The sequence below is a fragment of the Salvia miltiorrhiza genome, chromosome 1 (genome assembly GCF_028751815.1).
Source record: "Salvia miltiorrhiza cultivar Shanhuang (shh) chromosome 1, IMPLAD_Smil_shh, whole genome shotgun sequence".
In the NCBI taxonomy this organism is placed as follows: Eukaryota; Viridiplantae; Streptophyta; class Magnoliopsida; order Lamiales; family Lamiaceae; genus Salvia; species Salvia miltiorrhiza.
This window is the reverse complement of record NC_080387.1, coordinates 47,169,376-47,182,616: the sequence shown is the minus strand read 5'-3', so window position 1 is coordinate 47,182,616 and position 13,241 is coordinate 47,169,376. Positions and strand designations below refer to the sequence as shown.

General features: G+C 34.6%; 1 protein-coding gene across 4 annotated transcripts; it reads right to left on the bottom strand.

Annotated features, from left to right (window-relative positions):
* Positions 1-4,166: 4,166 nt before the first annotated feature.
* On the bottom strand, positions 4,167-11,957 carry LOC130987672 (uncharacterized protein At5g08430-like). Of its 4 annotated transcripts, none has more exons than XM_057911282.1 (12): positions 11,667-11,957; positions 11,329-11,443; positions 10,467-11,244; positions 9,456-9,571; positions 8,924-8,983; positions 8,203-8,253; positions 7,248-7,318; positions 6,336-6,541; positions 5,976-6,074; positions 5,706-5,819; positions 5,428-5,541; positions 4,167-4,778 (listed from the first exon to the last, which is right to left on the bottom strand). In XM_057911282.1, exons 3-12 carry the CDS (start codon positions 11,113-11,115, stop codon positions 4,297-4,299), a joined length of 1,962 nt encoding a protein of 653 aa, XP_057767265.1. In that variant the 5' UTR covers positions 11,116-11,244; positions 11,329-11,443; positions 11,667-11,957; the 3' UTR covers positions 4,167-4,296. The 4 variants fall into 4 exon arrangements, with proteins under 4 accessions (XP_057767265.1, XP_057767272.1, XP_057767280.1 ...); XM_057911289.1 differs by having other exon boundaries at positions 4,167-4,775; XM_057911297.1 differs by having other exon boundaries at positions 5,428-5,532.
* Between the last annotated feature and the right edge of the window lie 1,284 nt (positions 11,958-13,241).

The following is a 13,241-nucleotide window of genomic DNA, read 5'->3' as shown; positions in this document are numbered from 1 at the left end:
TCCCCTAAAAAAAATCATAGTTCTTGTCTCTGACTCCAAAGTCTTGATCAATTTGAATTTAATAATTTTCCATCATCTCAACAAGCAAATCACGGTATGTAGTTTAAAATCCCAACTTAGAATTAATATCAAAATTAATCTCATTTTTGTTGAATTTAATTTGATAATATTGAAGATTGAAATAGAGTAGAATAAATTTTAATTATTTATTTAAAACACTTCTATTTAAATTGTAACTAGTACGTTCACCCATGCGATGTGAATTATAAATAAGAAATACAAGAAAAAATATAGTATCAAACTATTCATAGTAATTGCTTAATATTATATATTGATTTGCTACATTTATGTTATTTTTATCCTATTTTTCTTTCTTAATAATTTTTAATGTTGAATTTGAGTCAATTTTCAAGTTAAAAGTAAAATTACGAATTATTAATAATGAAAATTAGTTCATTTGTTTAGAAAATGAAACATTTTTTTAAAAAAAATGCATAAAAAGTATGTTTTTATGTGCTTTCAATCCACTATTAAAAAAATGTATGAAAAGGAAGTGTACGAAATACTCAAAAAAGAAAATTCTTCGGGGGCACCCGTCCCCGAACCGTGTGTAAATATTTTCAAATGTTGTAATTCAACAAAGTCAGCCCCCCCTAACGTTAAATCCTGGATCCGCCCCTGCTCGCAGACGTTGAGTAAAGTTCGCGATTTCAGTAAAATTTGCAATTAAAGTAAAGAGAATTTTATCATTCCAAGTTCAAAATGAATAATTTTTATATTTTTTTTATAAGAGAATATTTTTTATTTTTAGCCATTAAAAATAGATAAAATCAACCAATAACCATTAACCTTAAAAATAAGGATAAATATCATGAAAACCCCTGAAGTTTACGTGTTTTATAAAAAATACCCTGAAACTTTCAAAATGTTCTCTAAACCCTCAAACTATCAGGTTTTTATCAAATATACCCCGCATCTATTTTCTGGTCACCAAAAACATGATGTGACTCGTCGGATGCCACAATGTAATTTATATTCTTTTTTTAAATGCAATGGCAAAAACGACGTCATTTCGTACCATATCATTTAAAAAAAATCCACTATGAAATTTAAAATTCACTCCTATCGTGTTTGAAATTCACGCTAATAACCTAGAATAATGGATAGATACGATAGAATATGGTACAAAACGAAGTCGTTTTTTCCATGTCATTTAAAAAAATAGAATATAGATTACATTGTGGCATCCGGCGATGCACATCACGTTTCTGGTTACCGAAAATAGATACAAGATATGTTTGGTAAAAAAACTGATAGTTTGATGGTTTAGATAACATTTCGAAAGTTTCAGGGTATTTTTGATAAAGTGAGTATAGTTCAGGGTTTTTCATGATATTTACCCTAAAAATAACCATTAACCTTAAAAATTATTCATTTGAATATTTTTGTGATTGCAAGTATCATTAAAATTTATCTGATTGATATATGAATTTACATTCGAGTCTTGATTCATCTCACGGTACGACAATTCATATAAAATGTAGCTTGACGAAGGGAGAAAATCAATGACAGACTGACAATATTAGTGGTTAGCTCTGGATAGTGCAGTGAGCTGGGCAAATGTCAGTTATGCAATTGTGACTTTGATTAAGTAAAATTAATATTTCACTAACTAAAAGCATAACAAAAGTTCCTTCATAATTATAACAGCAGTAGTTGATAATTGCCTAAGAGTCACAGTCTAATGAATATCTAATTATAATCACTAGTATAAAACTATGCAGTTTCAAACTTATACATAGAACAACATAATTATTTCTTGGGCATGACATCGTCCTTTCTAGACATGTAGACTTTTTCTGGTAATGACTTTCACTCCATAGGAATACAACATTTACTTGAGCGTCATGTACTTTGACCTCAGAGGCAACTCTCCTTGCCTTTTCTGCATCTGAGTAATCGTCGTATTGTTCAAATGAGCAAGCTGGGCATTGATGTTTTGAATCGTCCCTTTTGTCTCCACTTTAAACTTTTTAATGTCCTGGAGGAACTTAGCATTCTCTTGATGGTACTTAGCAAGGATCCGAGTGGTTTGAGAAGATTCACGTACACAGGTTTGCACCATATCAGTCAAGGTAGGACCCTTGTTCAGCTGTTGAAATTCTTATTGCCCTACCCCTTGATAGTTGTTGCTATTCCACCTAAAATTCTCATAATTCCCCCATCCAGGGTTGTAGGTTTGGGCATTAGGATCATAATTCCTATTCCCATTATTGCCTCATCCGTTGTATCCTCCTACGACATTCACCTCCTTATCATATAAGGTGGGACATTGGTCTGTGGCATGAGTAACCGCCATGCAAATTCCACATTTCCGAACTACCACCTTATTTTTCTTTGTGCCCAAGGTGGTTGCTAATTGCTTGGTCAATGTTTTGATCTCGTCAAGCTCCCCTTGTTGCACCAAAGGTGTTTGCACTAGTTGCCTTGTGATGTCTCCCCCTTCGTCTCTTGATTCCTCCGCCATTTCAGCGAACATCTTGAATGTTTCACTTGGAATCTTGTTCAAGATAGATCCTCCACATGCGGCATTAAGTCACGTCCTTTCATGAGCTCGTAATCTTGCAATAAAATATTGGATCAAATCATGCTCTGGAATCTGGTGTTGAGGGCATTTATGTAGAAGCTTTTTGAAACGCTCCCAATAGTCATGGAATGACTCTGTCGTGCCCATTTTCATACTGCTGATTCTCTTCCTCATGTTTTGAACTTGTGCAGCTGAAAAATAATTCTCAAGAAACTTTTGTTGCAGTTGTGCCCAAGTTGTGATACTGTCAGTTGTCAATGTAATAGTGAGAAGGGAAATGATAATAACTTGACGTAGTCTCCAATAAGTCACGGGGGGTCCTCTCCAGGTAAGTCACTGAACTTGGACAAGATCTGGATGAAGGAATGCTTCAACTCCCAATTTTCTTCTATCGCGGGCAAAGTGATGCCTAGTGGTCTCAAACTGATATTTGTCACGAATACCATCTCTCGAAGTGTCTTTTCTGCTTCTTGGTCACCCATCTCGTCCTCTTCAGGATCAAGAAGTATAATCGAGATCTGAAAAAGAAGGCCTTCGTAGTAGAGGTTCCGATGAAGAGAGAGGTCAATCGGTGCTCGGGTTCTCGGATGAAGGTAGGTCTGACCGGATTCAAATGCCTGTGCGGAGAACTTTTCTGTGCCGATTATCGATACTCCGATCGACACGACTGCAGCTATGATTAGAAATCCGCCGGCCGGGAAGCCATCGCAAGGGAGAATCTGATGGTCGAAACTGCAAAAATCATCAAAATATGAGCTGTAAGCAAAGGAAATACCAATCAAATATGCCTCCCCGACCGGCCGCATAGTCAAAATTGCCATATCTTCAACATATGAAGATCGATGCGCTGGCTATGTTACAGCTCATCCGGTGAAGGAGTCGCCGGAAGAATTGGAGCGAAACGATGGGAATTTCGGCTTCTACTTTTCGTTTTTTAATTACAAAGAATTAGAAATCAAAGTTATTGTGAAAAATTATATATGCCGTCCGTTGTTGTGCCTGATGAATTTCAAATTGTGTTTGTATGCCGATTAATTCTTTGTTTCAGTTATAATCTCAAGGGAAAGATTGCAATCAAATTATTTTTGCTTGAAAAGTTGTGATTTTGGATGGAAATAAGTTTTGGCAAGTTTGAGGATAGTGAAATGTCAGGAGAAATGTGTGAATAAGGCTGGCCCATTAATAGTGCGTACAAGTTGGATCGCGACGGGATTCAAATGCAATGCGCCACAAATATAAGCATAAGGTCTTTTCGACATATATGTGTTCTAAAGAAAAAAGAGATTTTTTTTTTTAGATTGTTTTAATGGAGATATATTTTATTGAAAATAACTCGTACCATCAATGGCCAAGTAATATCTGAACAATTAATATACTCCACATGTGTAATAATTATGTAAATATATGACATTTTTTATTTGCAATAAACAATAGGGCTATGATGAAATAATCCTAACATTTTCCCTAGAAGATGCACATAGTCAAGGGGTATCCAAACCATCTTTTCACCAAAGCAAGTTTTTCCTATATAGCGTTAGGGGTGAATACTGAAAAACTTGAATTGTATACATAAAAGCAATTGAGTTTGTCCTATCTTGCCAGGAACAAATTTTATTAAGAGAAAAGTCGTTGTAACAGAAACTCACAGCCCTAAAACATTTTATTTTTATTTTTTTCGTTTTGGAGAAAAAATTGGGTCTACAACTACATCAATATGGGAATGTCCGATGAAGAACATCAACTAACACAAGTCCCTCGTGAGAGGTCTGACCAGTTTTCCACACTGTGAAACCTGAAGGGAAGTAATTAGCATCACTCCAGCGCTTCAATAAAGATAGTGGGAACGGACCTTGAGTTTGCCCTTGGGGATCTGCGTAGTGCCATACAGCATCGTTCGGGTTTTCACCATGACTTATACCTGCACTGTCTGGCACATCATCTTCTGAGTCATCGTCGCTTAATTCAATCACCGTAGTTGCACTTGGTGGTTGAGGGTTCTTTTCTCCAGAACCCATCACCTGTGTCGCTGTACTGTTTCCATTACAGATCACAGTGGGAGCTGTAATAAGTGGTTGTTCTGGCTCTCCCCGACCCGGAGGTTCATTATCTCCGACACCTATGCCCTGCGTCTCTCTACTGCTTTCACCACAGTTTGCATTAGTGACCAGCATCTCTTGTTTGATGATATCTGCTGATTGATCACATACATGAATGTGTAGATATTAATGGAGGACAAAACTGTGATTGTAGAAGCTTAGATGTCCTAATATTAACAGTGCCTGACTATTCGGATGGTGTCAACCAAATTATGTATAATAGAAATGCAGTGATTCATCAAAGTAGTGTTCCCAAGTAGAAAAAGGGGAAATGTTACAGGCACTGAGAAAAGGATTGCTCAAGTGGTACCAAGCATCATCAGAGCATCGACAGAGGTACTTGGAGATGCCCAAGAACAGTATCAGACAATCAGCAATGAAAATGAGCTTCTATTGTCCGTGTAGGCTTGACTTACGTGACAGAATAATGGAGCATGTGGTTTAGAACACTAGGAAACGGGCCCCAATTCCCTGAGGAAGTCAGGTGCCCAATGACAACTTATGTTTTACATGCAAGTCTTTTGGGTGCTGGAAGTCTCTATGCCCCTTCAGTTTGAGTGAATACTGGATGGAAGGTGTTGATCGTTTTTTAACTGGATTTTCAATTTGACCTCAACTAAAGGACACGAATATTTGTGTTATCAAGTGCTGAAATGCTTCTAATTTCTCAGTTCTTTATTGGAATATCTACAACATTATAGATTAAAGAATTAAAGTCTGGAAAGTGATAAATATTAGTTTTACCTTTTGGATCCTTGAGAGGGATGTTGGCAACCCAATCGATGCCTCCATTTTGAGCTTCAAGAGTCCGTGAATCACTTGAAATAACTTCAGGTGGAGTACCAATCTCTGCAGACCCTAGAAATTGATTAAAAACATGAAGTTGAATGAACTCATGAGACTAGAGAATTAATGGCTACTAATTTCATACGTGTTTATAGGCAAAAGAATGATTAAATATGCTGCTGTGCTGAAGAAGACTTAAAGAATTGAGCCTGGAAAGTGATAAGTAGTAGTTTTACCTTTTGGATCCTTGAGAGGGATGTCGGCAACCCAATCGATGCCTACATTCTGAACTTGAAGAGTATGTGAATCACTTAAAATAACTTTAGGTGGAGTATCGCTCTCTCCAGACCCTAGAAATTGGTTAAAACATGAAGTTGAATGAACTCATGAGACTAGAGAGTTAATGGCTACTAATTTCATACGTGTTTATAGGAAAAGAATGATTAAATATGCTGCTGTGCTAAAGAAAAGAATTGAGTCTGGAAAGTGATAAATAGTAGTTTTACCTTTTGGGAGAGGGACGTCGGCAACCCAATCAATCCATCCATTCTGAACTTGAAGAGTACTTAAAATAACTTTAGGTGGAGTACCAATATCTCCAGACCCTATAAATTGGTTAAAAACATGAAGTTGAATGAGTTCATGAGACTAGAGTTACTGGCTACTAATTTCGTACGTGTTATAGGCAACATAATGATTAAATATGCTGCTGCTGAAGAAGACTTGCATAACCTACATGTGCAATAAGAAGTGTACAAAATATAATATCACATTTCACATGTAATGAAACATGCAACTTAGAATGGCATAATCCTTGTAACAATTCATGTGACCTGTCAACTAGAATTATAGTCAAGACATGTGACCTGAAGCATCTGTGCTGGAGACGTTAGAACTTCCCCTAAGAATTGATTGTGGAGAACACACACTTATTTCTGCTTTTTCAGAAGCAACAGTTACCATAGCTTCAGGCTCTAATTCTTCAGCAACCACTTCAGGAAGTTTGAGCAATAATTTTTCTTGTTCAGATTGTTTCTGTAGCAATTTCCTTCTTTCTAGGTACTCGAACTTCGTAAATTCTAGAGGTTAAGTAAACAATGCTGCTGAACAAATGTTTAGAAGATTGATAACAAATTACAAACTCACACATAGACAAAATAAAGATAAATAAATAAACAAAATAGCAAAATGCTGTAATACAAAACAAGGGTCCAAAAAAAGCTGCATTGCCTGACTAGAAACATGAAAAGCTGGTTTTCTTTGAGGTGGATATTATAGATGTTCTGGATTATTATAGCATCTCAGATTAAGTCCCAAGGTATTGAGGTGAAAAATTGCATCGAGGGACAAACATAAACCAGCATAAAGATTACACGCAATGACGTTCTATCAGAAATAAAAGCAACAGATAAATGATCCACTGGATCAATTTAACATCACTTGCAAGATACAGATGCAACATTCTTTATAGGAAAAGCTTTAAAGGCCATTCGTGCAAATAGACATGTTACAAGAAGATAATAAATGGCATATGAGCTTTGAACACAGAACGTACTAGAAAACAGGATAAGATTACCCAATTCTTCTAAATTTGAGTTCAACACCTTTTTTATCTATTGCCTAAAACTGATGATAAGACAAATAGACCTTTGATGTTAACCATGATTCTAAGCATAAATTTGCTAAATGCAAAATTAACAACAAGAATGTAAACTTTCAAGATATTAAATGCAGAAAAGCATTTCAGGACATGAAGAAGTAGGTAGATCAAAGGATATTCTCTTTGCCATCCTTTCTCATTGGCATGTTCAGCAAGCTTTTGCAACAGAGAAATTTCTTTGGCAATCCACTGAAACCAAATAAAAAAAGATCATACAGAAGTGGAAGGATCATGCAGAGGTAATTTTCTAAAGTTACAAATTGTAAGCCAAATAGTATGATGATAGGAATGATATGCACCCTCAGTAAATTGTAATGTGACGATGCAATAATGCCCTAACCTTTCAATTTCTACTAAATTTGTAAAAAATAATAAAATATCAATCAAAGTTCCTGTACCTCAGTTCGAAATATCGGATGCTCAAATGTTTATTTCGAGTAATCTGATTAATTCATAATCTTTTACACCTCACTCAGATGTGTAGTATTATTCTCAACAAGAAATCTTATTGATTTTAACTTAGCAAATTGGATTCTGATATGAGCACTCCTCCTGCCAACCACTCAAACTGCAAAGAATGTCTTCATGCCATCAAGATGCAGCAATTACAAGGAACCATCAAAGTGAAGCATGCGAAATAAATACAATTCACTGTGAACATTCCTAAAATTGATGGTCATCGACTTCCATATGGTTAGGAAAATGGTTCCTACACGGGTGTATTTATATGTGTATACAATAGTTTAACTCCTTCGAAGCATAAAGAAAAAAAGAACAAAAACATTATTCAGATTACTCAGGCCAGCACGATCCCATCAATGAAAATAGTGGAGATAGAATATCTTTAGTGGGTGTATCTCATTGACAGTTCTAGAACAAACATAAATTACATAATGTCAATTGCAGTTATCTTCAGTTCTAAAGTTAACAATAACACAGCGTACAGAAAACACAGATATACATTCTAAGATCACATGCACAAAGAACTGATACCACTTGAGTGTGAGTTGAATAACATGGACAACGAGCAAAAAGGTAAGATACAGAAGAAAAAGAAAAGAAGCAAAACTTACATTTTTTGTGATATCAACATGAAGTACTTGGGCCTTCAATTGAACCACATTCTGCAATTATGTAATGCATAATTTATTTGATATGAGGTAAGAATGAGAGACTATTAGAACATACTCTTATTCACGAAAGCATGAAGAGAGAGAAAATCAGTGACAGACTGACAGCATAAGTGGTTAGCTCTGGATAGTGCATTGAGAAGGGTAAATGTTATGCAATTGTGACTTTAATTAAGTAAAATTAATATTTCACTAACTAAAAGCATAACAAAAGTTCCTTCATAATTATAACAGCAGTAGCTGATAATTGCCTAAGGGGCAGTCTAATGAATATCTAATTATAATCACTAGTATAAAACTATGCAGTTCCAAACTTATACATAGAGCAACAGAATTATTTACTCTCAATAATTGTAGACATCATAATAATTGCATCCAATTTCCACAATTGCATACCTTTTCCCATATCATTCTTAATTTATCTTCTGCTTTTTGGGTGTATAATAGGTAATAGAAAGATGGAAAGTATGAGATGTCAATTATTTTACGTGTCTAGTTACGAACGTAATCAGAGCAAATTATCTTTTTTTTAATCTCAGTTTCATATTTAGTGTTCAAAGTAAAAAGTTTCTTGTAATAAAAAATAAAAGAGCAACAGAACTCTCTATTAAAAATGTCATAGCTAATGAGCAAACAAAAGTTTGTTTGTAGTCAAGGTTCTTACGACGGTAAGCCTGTTAAGCGAGCCAGCTTTAATCCTGTCCCAAACATCTTCAACTTCTTCCTGAAATAATGAATCAAGGTTGAGATGGCAATGCACAAATGACAAGTATACTCAAGTGACGATTCACATCAAGTTAATATGCAAACTCACATTAGTAAACTAAGGGCAGTAATATGATATCTAAATCACTGTCAAACCAATAGGTTCCTCAATGTTCTAATGAAACTACTTTGGAGTTTGGAGGCAAAACATAACAAGAGGGTAGCAGAAATTACTACCAGTTAGCTTAAAGAATAATGAAGTAGAAAATTTTCCAGCATGGAGATACCCAAGTACTTATTGGTGGACGGAGCTTGGAGTTTAAGAACATTCAGTATATAACAGACAAGAGTAAGATGCTTTCCAGGTTAACCAATTGGGGATACCATAGCAGCATATGATATGATACATGATAGTCTCATCAGTGCTACAACACTCATCCCACCTGGCCTACATCATCTCTAAACAGTTCAGGGTTTAGATATAAAATTACCTTAGTAAAGTTATCATCTGACAACATGCAAATGTCAACACCCTTAAAGAAATTTGAAACTCTTAGGAGGTGGGTTTCAATATCAGCATCACCAGTACCAGAAATCTTCTCTATCCCTGTGAAATAACAATGTTAGATAAGGAACCGACAATAATAAACACAAAATGTGCTATATATACATGGAAGCAAATGGAGATGACATGACATATCAAGCGTGACAAGGAAATCAGTGAAAGTAGGCGAATCAAGTATTTCATAAGTGATGGCCTATCAGAGATGTTATATACCGCAAGCAGGGGAAATAGAAAGTATTAAAATTTGTTCTGAAACTCCAGTCATTTCATAAGAGATGGCCAGTCAAACAACTAGGATAGCTTGAGTATGGAAAAGGAATAGATCCTTTCAGAAATGAGATTGAACTCAACATGCGATTGCAAGAAAGGTATTGATGAAAATAGCAACTGAAATCTTGGAGCAACCAAACTAGATAAATCAGAATGCCAACTTCAAATTTTTCCGTGAAAAATAGTCTCAACATTTCCTAATCATTAATTAAAAAAAAAAACTTCGTGCTCATTTTTAAGTAGTTCAGTTAAAATTAGAACATAACTTATACAATCCCCAACAACAGAAACTCTAAAGTGGTAAAATAGCGGGTTCAGAAAGATACAATGTGTAATTCACTGGATAAGGTAGGACATGCTCCCAATTTAACTTTTGGATCTTGTACTATTTTACTTTCTTTTTCCCCACATTTTTCCTTCTGCATTGGAAGATAATGAACAAAGGAAAACACTAACAACAAAGGCTGATAGAAATATGATTTGAGTTACTATCAATATTCTTCAACCATCGCAACCATATTCAGGTATATTCAAAAGGGAATCTAGCAATCCAACTGCTCACAAGGTACCTATGGGCAAAGTAGTTAAACTGTAACAATAGGAATATTATTCTAGCCTCACTCACATGACTTAGAGAAGTGAAGTGTAAATATAAACATTCAATCACCTGTGACTTGTTGAAGCTGGAAGCGATTCTTTTGATAAATGTCATTCGGATCAGATTTCAATCTAACAAAGCTCCCCACTACTTTAAATTCAAAGCTTTCAGGAACCTTGAGGAGGTCCTGAATTACACTTCTCTTTAAATAAATAAGTTTGATATTTTCAGGAGTAACAGCAGCATAGCAGCTTTTAGGAGTCTTAAGGACCTTCTTCATCTGACCAGTAGGAATCTTTTTCACCTGTGAGGAATCTTTTTCTCCATAATCTTCATCTGAGCTGTCCAGAAAATCATCATCAGAGTCATTGTGGTTTTCAGCAAAGTGCTCTTCCAGCATGTCAAATACTTTTATTCGCGACATAGATTTCTTCCCAAAGAGAGCGAAAAGTCTCTCATCACAAAGGACTTTCTTCTTCTTTTCTGCACTAGTAAGACCTTTATCATTTATGTACTTGCTGATGAATGCTGCCACCTCCTGTCGCGGGTGCTTTTCCCTTGTATCCTTACCAATTGCTTCAAGAAATTCAATTAAAGGCCTAGAACCCCATCCAACAAACTCGATTTTTCTTTTCCCAACTCTTCTCTTCCTTTTCTTAGGAACAGGGCTAACAGGCGACTGTAAACTGGAGTCTCCCACCCAAAAGGTGTCTTTCATATTGTTGCTACAACTGAAGCAAACAAAAGCTTCTAGGCGGAGCAGGAGGGTTTAGGGCATGCAAAACTTTTTATGTGCACGAGTTGCTTCATTTACTCAGCCATAAATAAAATGACGTGATTGACATTTCTGTCAAAACAGAATAAAATTAAATGAAAATTAATTAAGAAAAAAAGATGCTGCAAGAAAGGATACAAAATTAAAAAAATTTACCTGGCGTGCCATCTGAGAGGTCTCTGGGTAAGAAGGCTCATGAAGCGTGGAAAGGAGAGAAGCATTAGTAATCCCAAGCAAGCATTAGTCTTCCCAGCCATTCATGGTCTAAACCCTAAAACGTGATTCTTTGTTACGAATAGTACAATAATCACATTCTTTAAGACTGTTCATAAATCATGTAGCAATAGGAAGAATTAAATGTCAAAGACCATATACACAAGGCATTTCAGATTCTTCGAGGATTTAATTTTTTGAGACCAACAATCTGATTCCACAAATTAAAGGCTGGATTTAATTGAACATGCAAGAGCTCAAAAAGGGATAGAATAACCTACCTGAAGGCTGCCGGAGTCGCAGGCGGCGAGAAGAGAAGAGGCTGAGCGCCGGAGCTCGGAGGTGGCGCAGGACGCCACGGGACTGAGCTGCTGGTCTGCTGCCCCGGGGAAGAGAAGTCAGAGAGACACGAGAATCACCCGCCGCTGCGGCAGCGCCCTGATCCACGGCTGAGTCGAGTCAGCGGCGGCTTCTAGGGATAACAGACAGGGGCGGCGGGGGGCGGTGGGTAGCAGGCGGTGAGTAGGGTGCGTAATTTTTGAGGGGGTTTCGGTTATAGATATTCAATTTTTTGTATATTTAATTATTAGTAATTGTTTTAAGGCGCGTTCTATTTGATTATAAATTTATTATGAAAAAATGGAGAAATAAATTTATCATGAAGAGATAATTCTTTGTAGTGAGAATAAGCGATGAGTAAGGATCAAATTTGTAGGAAATGAGGGAGAAAATGAAAGATTTAAAGGATAAAATTTTATTTATTCTTTTTTTTAATGATAAATTTACAACTAAAGAGAACTCATCCTAAGTCTTTAATGTGATTTTTTATCCATCACTTTTTTTTAGATTAATAATTTTTTAATATTCAAAATAATAATAATGTTCAATTTTAATCATTGAAATGATAATTAAAAAATATTTCAGTTTCAAGTCATTTTTAATACTTAAAATTAGTACGGCCTCCCGTGCGATGCACGGCGAGCATAAAAATTAAAAGATATGTTTAAATAAATAAATATAAATATTAAATAGAATTAAAATATAAACAAATGCAAGACATATTTTGAAAATAGAATAAAACAATCCACATGAATTACTCAATACTAACCTGAATTTGAAAACGTAAATTTTCAACATTATAAAAATGTAATACTGATAATTATAGTTGTTAAACAACTAAAAATTATTTGATAATAAAAATTAGCATTACATATTATAGAGTATTATGCATCATAATAAATAAATAAATATTTTCATACACAAGCATAAATAAAAAGTCATATTTGAAATTATATTTTTAATATATAAAACCAATTATTCATCTTTAAAGTAATATTAATATTAATATTAATACAAAAAAAATATTTTAAAAAGGAGTTATAAAATAAACTAATATATTTACATTCATCTTAAATTTAAAATTATGAAAACAATCTTTAATTAGATGTAAAAGTAAAAAAAAAAAATATATTAGAAATAACTAAATTATTAAAAAAATCATAATAAATATTTTCTCTCACTCTGCTTTCCTCTTCTTTTTTTTTTTTTCTCTCTTTCTCTCTTTCTCATCTTTCTCTCCTCTCAATAATTGCGTCTTAGGGGGTGTCTTAGATTGTGGTCCCTACCTAAGGCACACCCCTCTCCAATGCATTGGTGCTTAGATGGTGTCTTAAATCTCCATTTCCATAAAATTCATATTTCTACACTTTTATTTTTAAATTTCCAATTTCATTAAAAATAAAATCAAACATTACAATAATTAAAATAAAATTAAAAATATAATTAAATAATAAATTTCGAATTTTTTAAAATGAATTTTGAATTTTTTTGAATTTAAATAATGAATTTCGATTTTT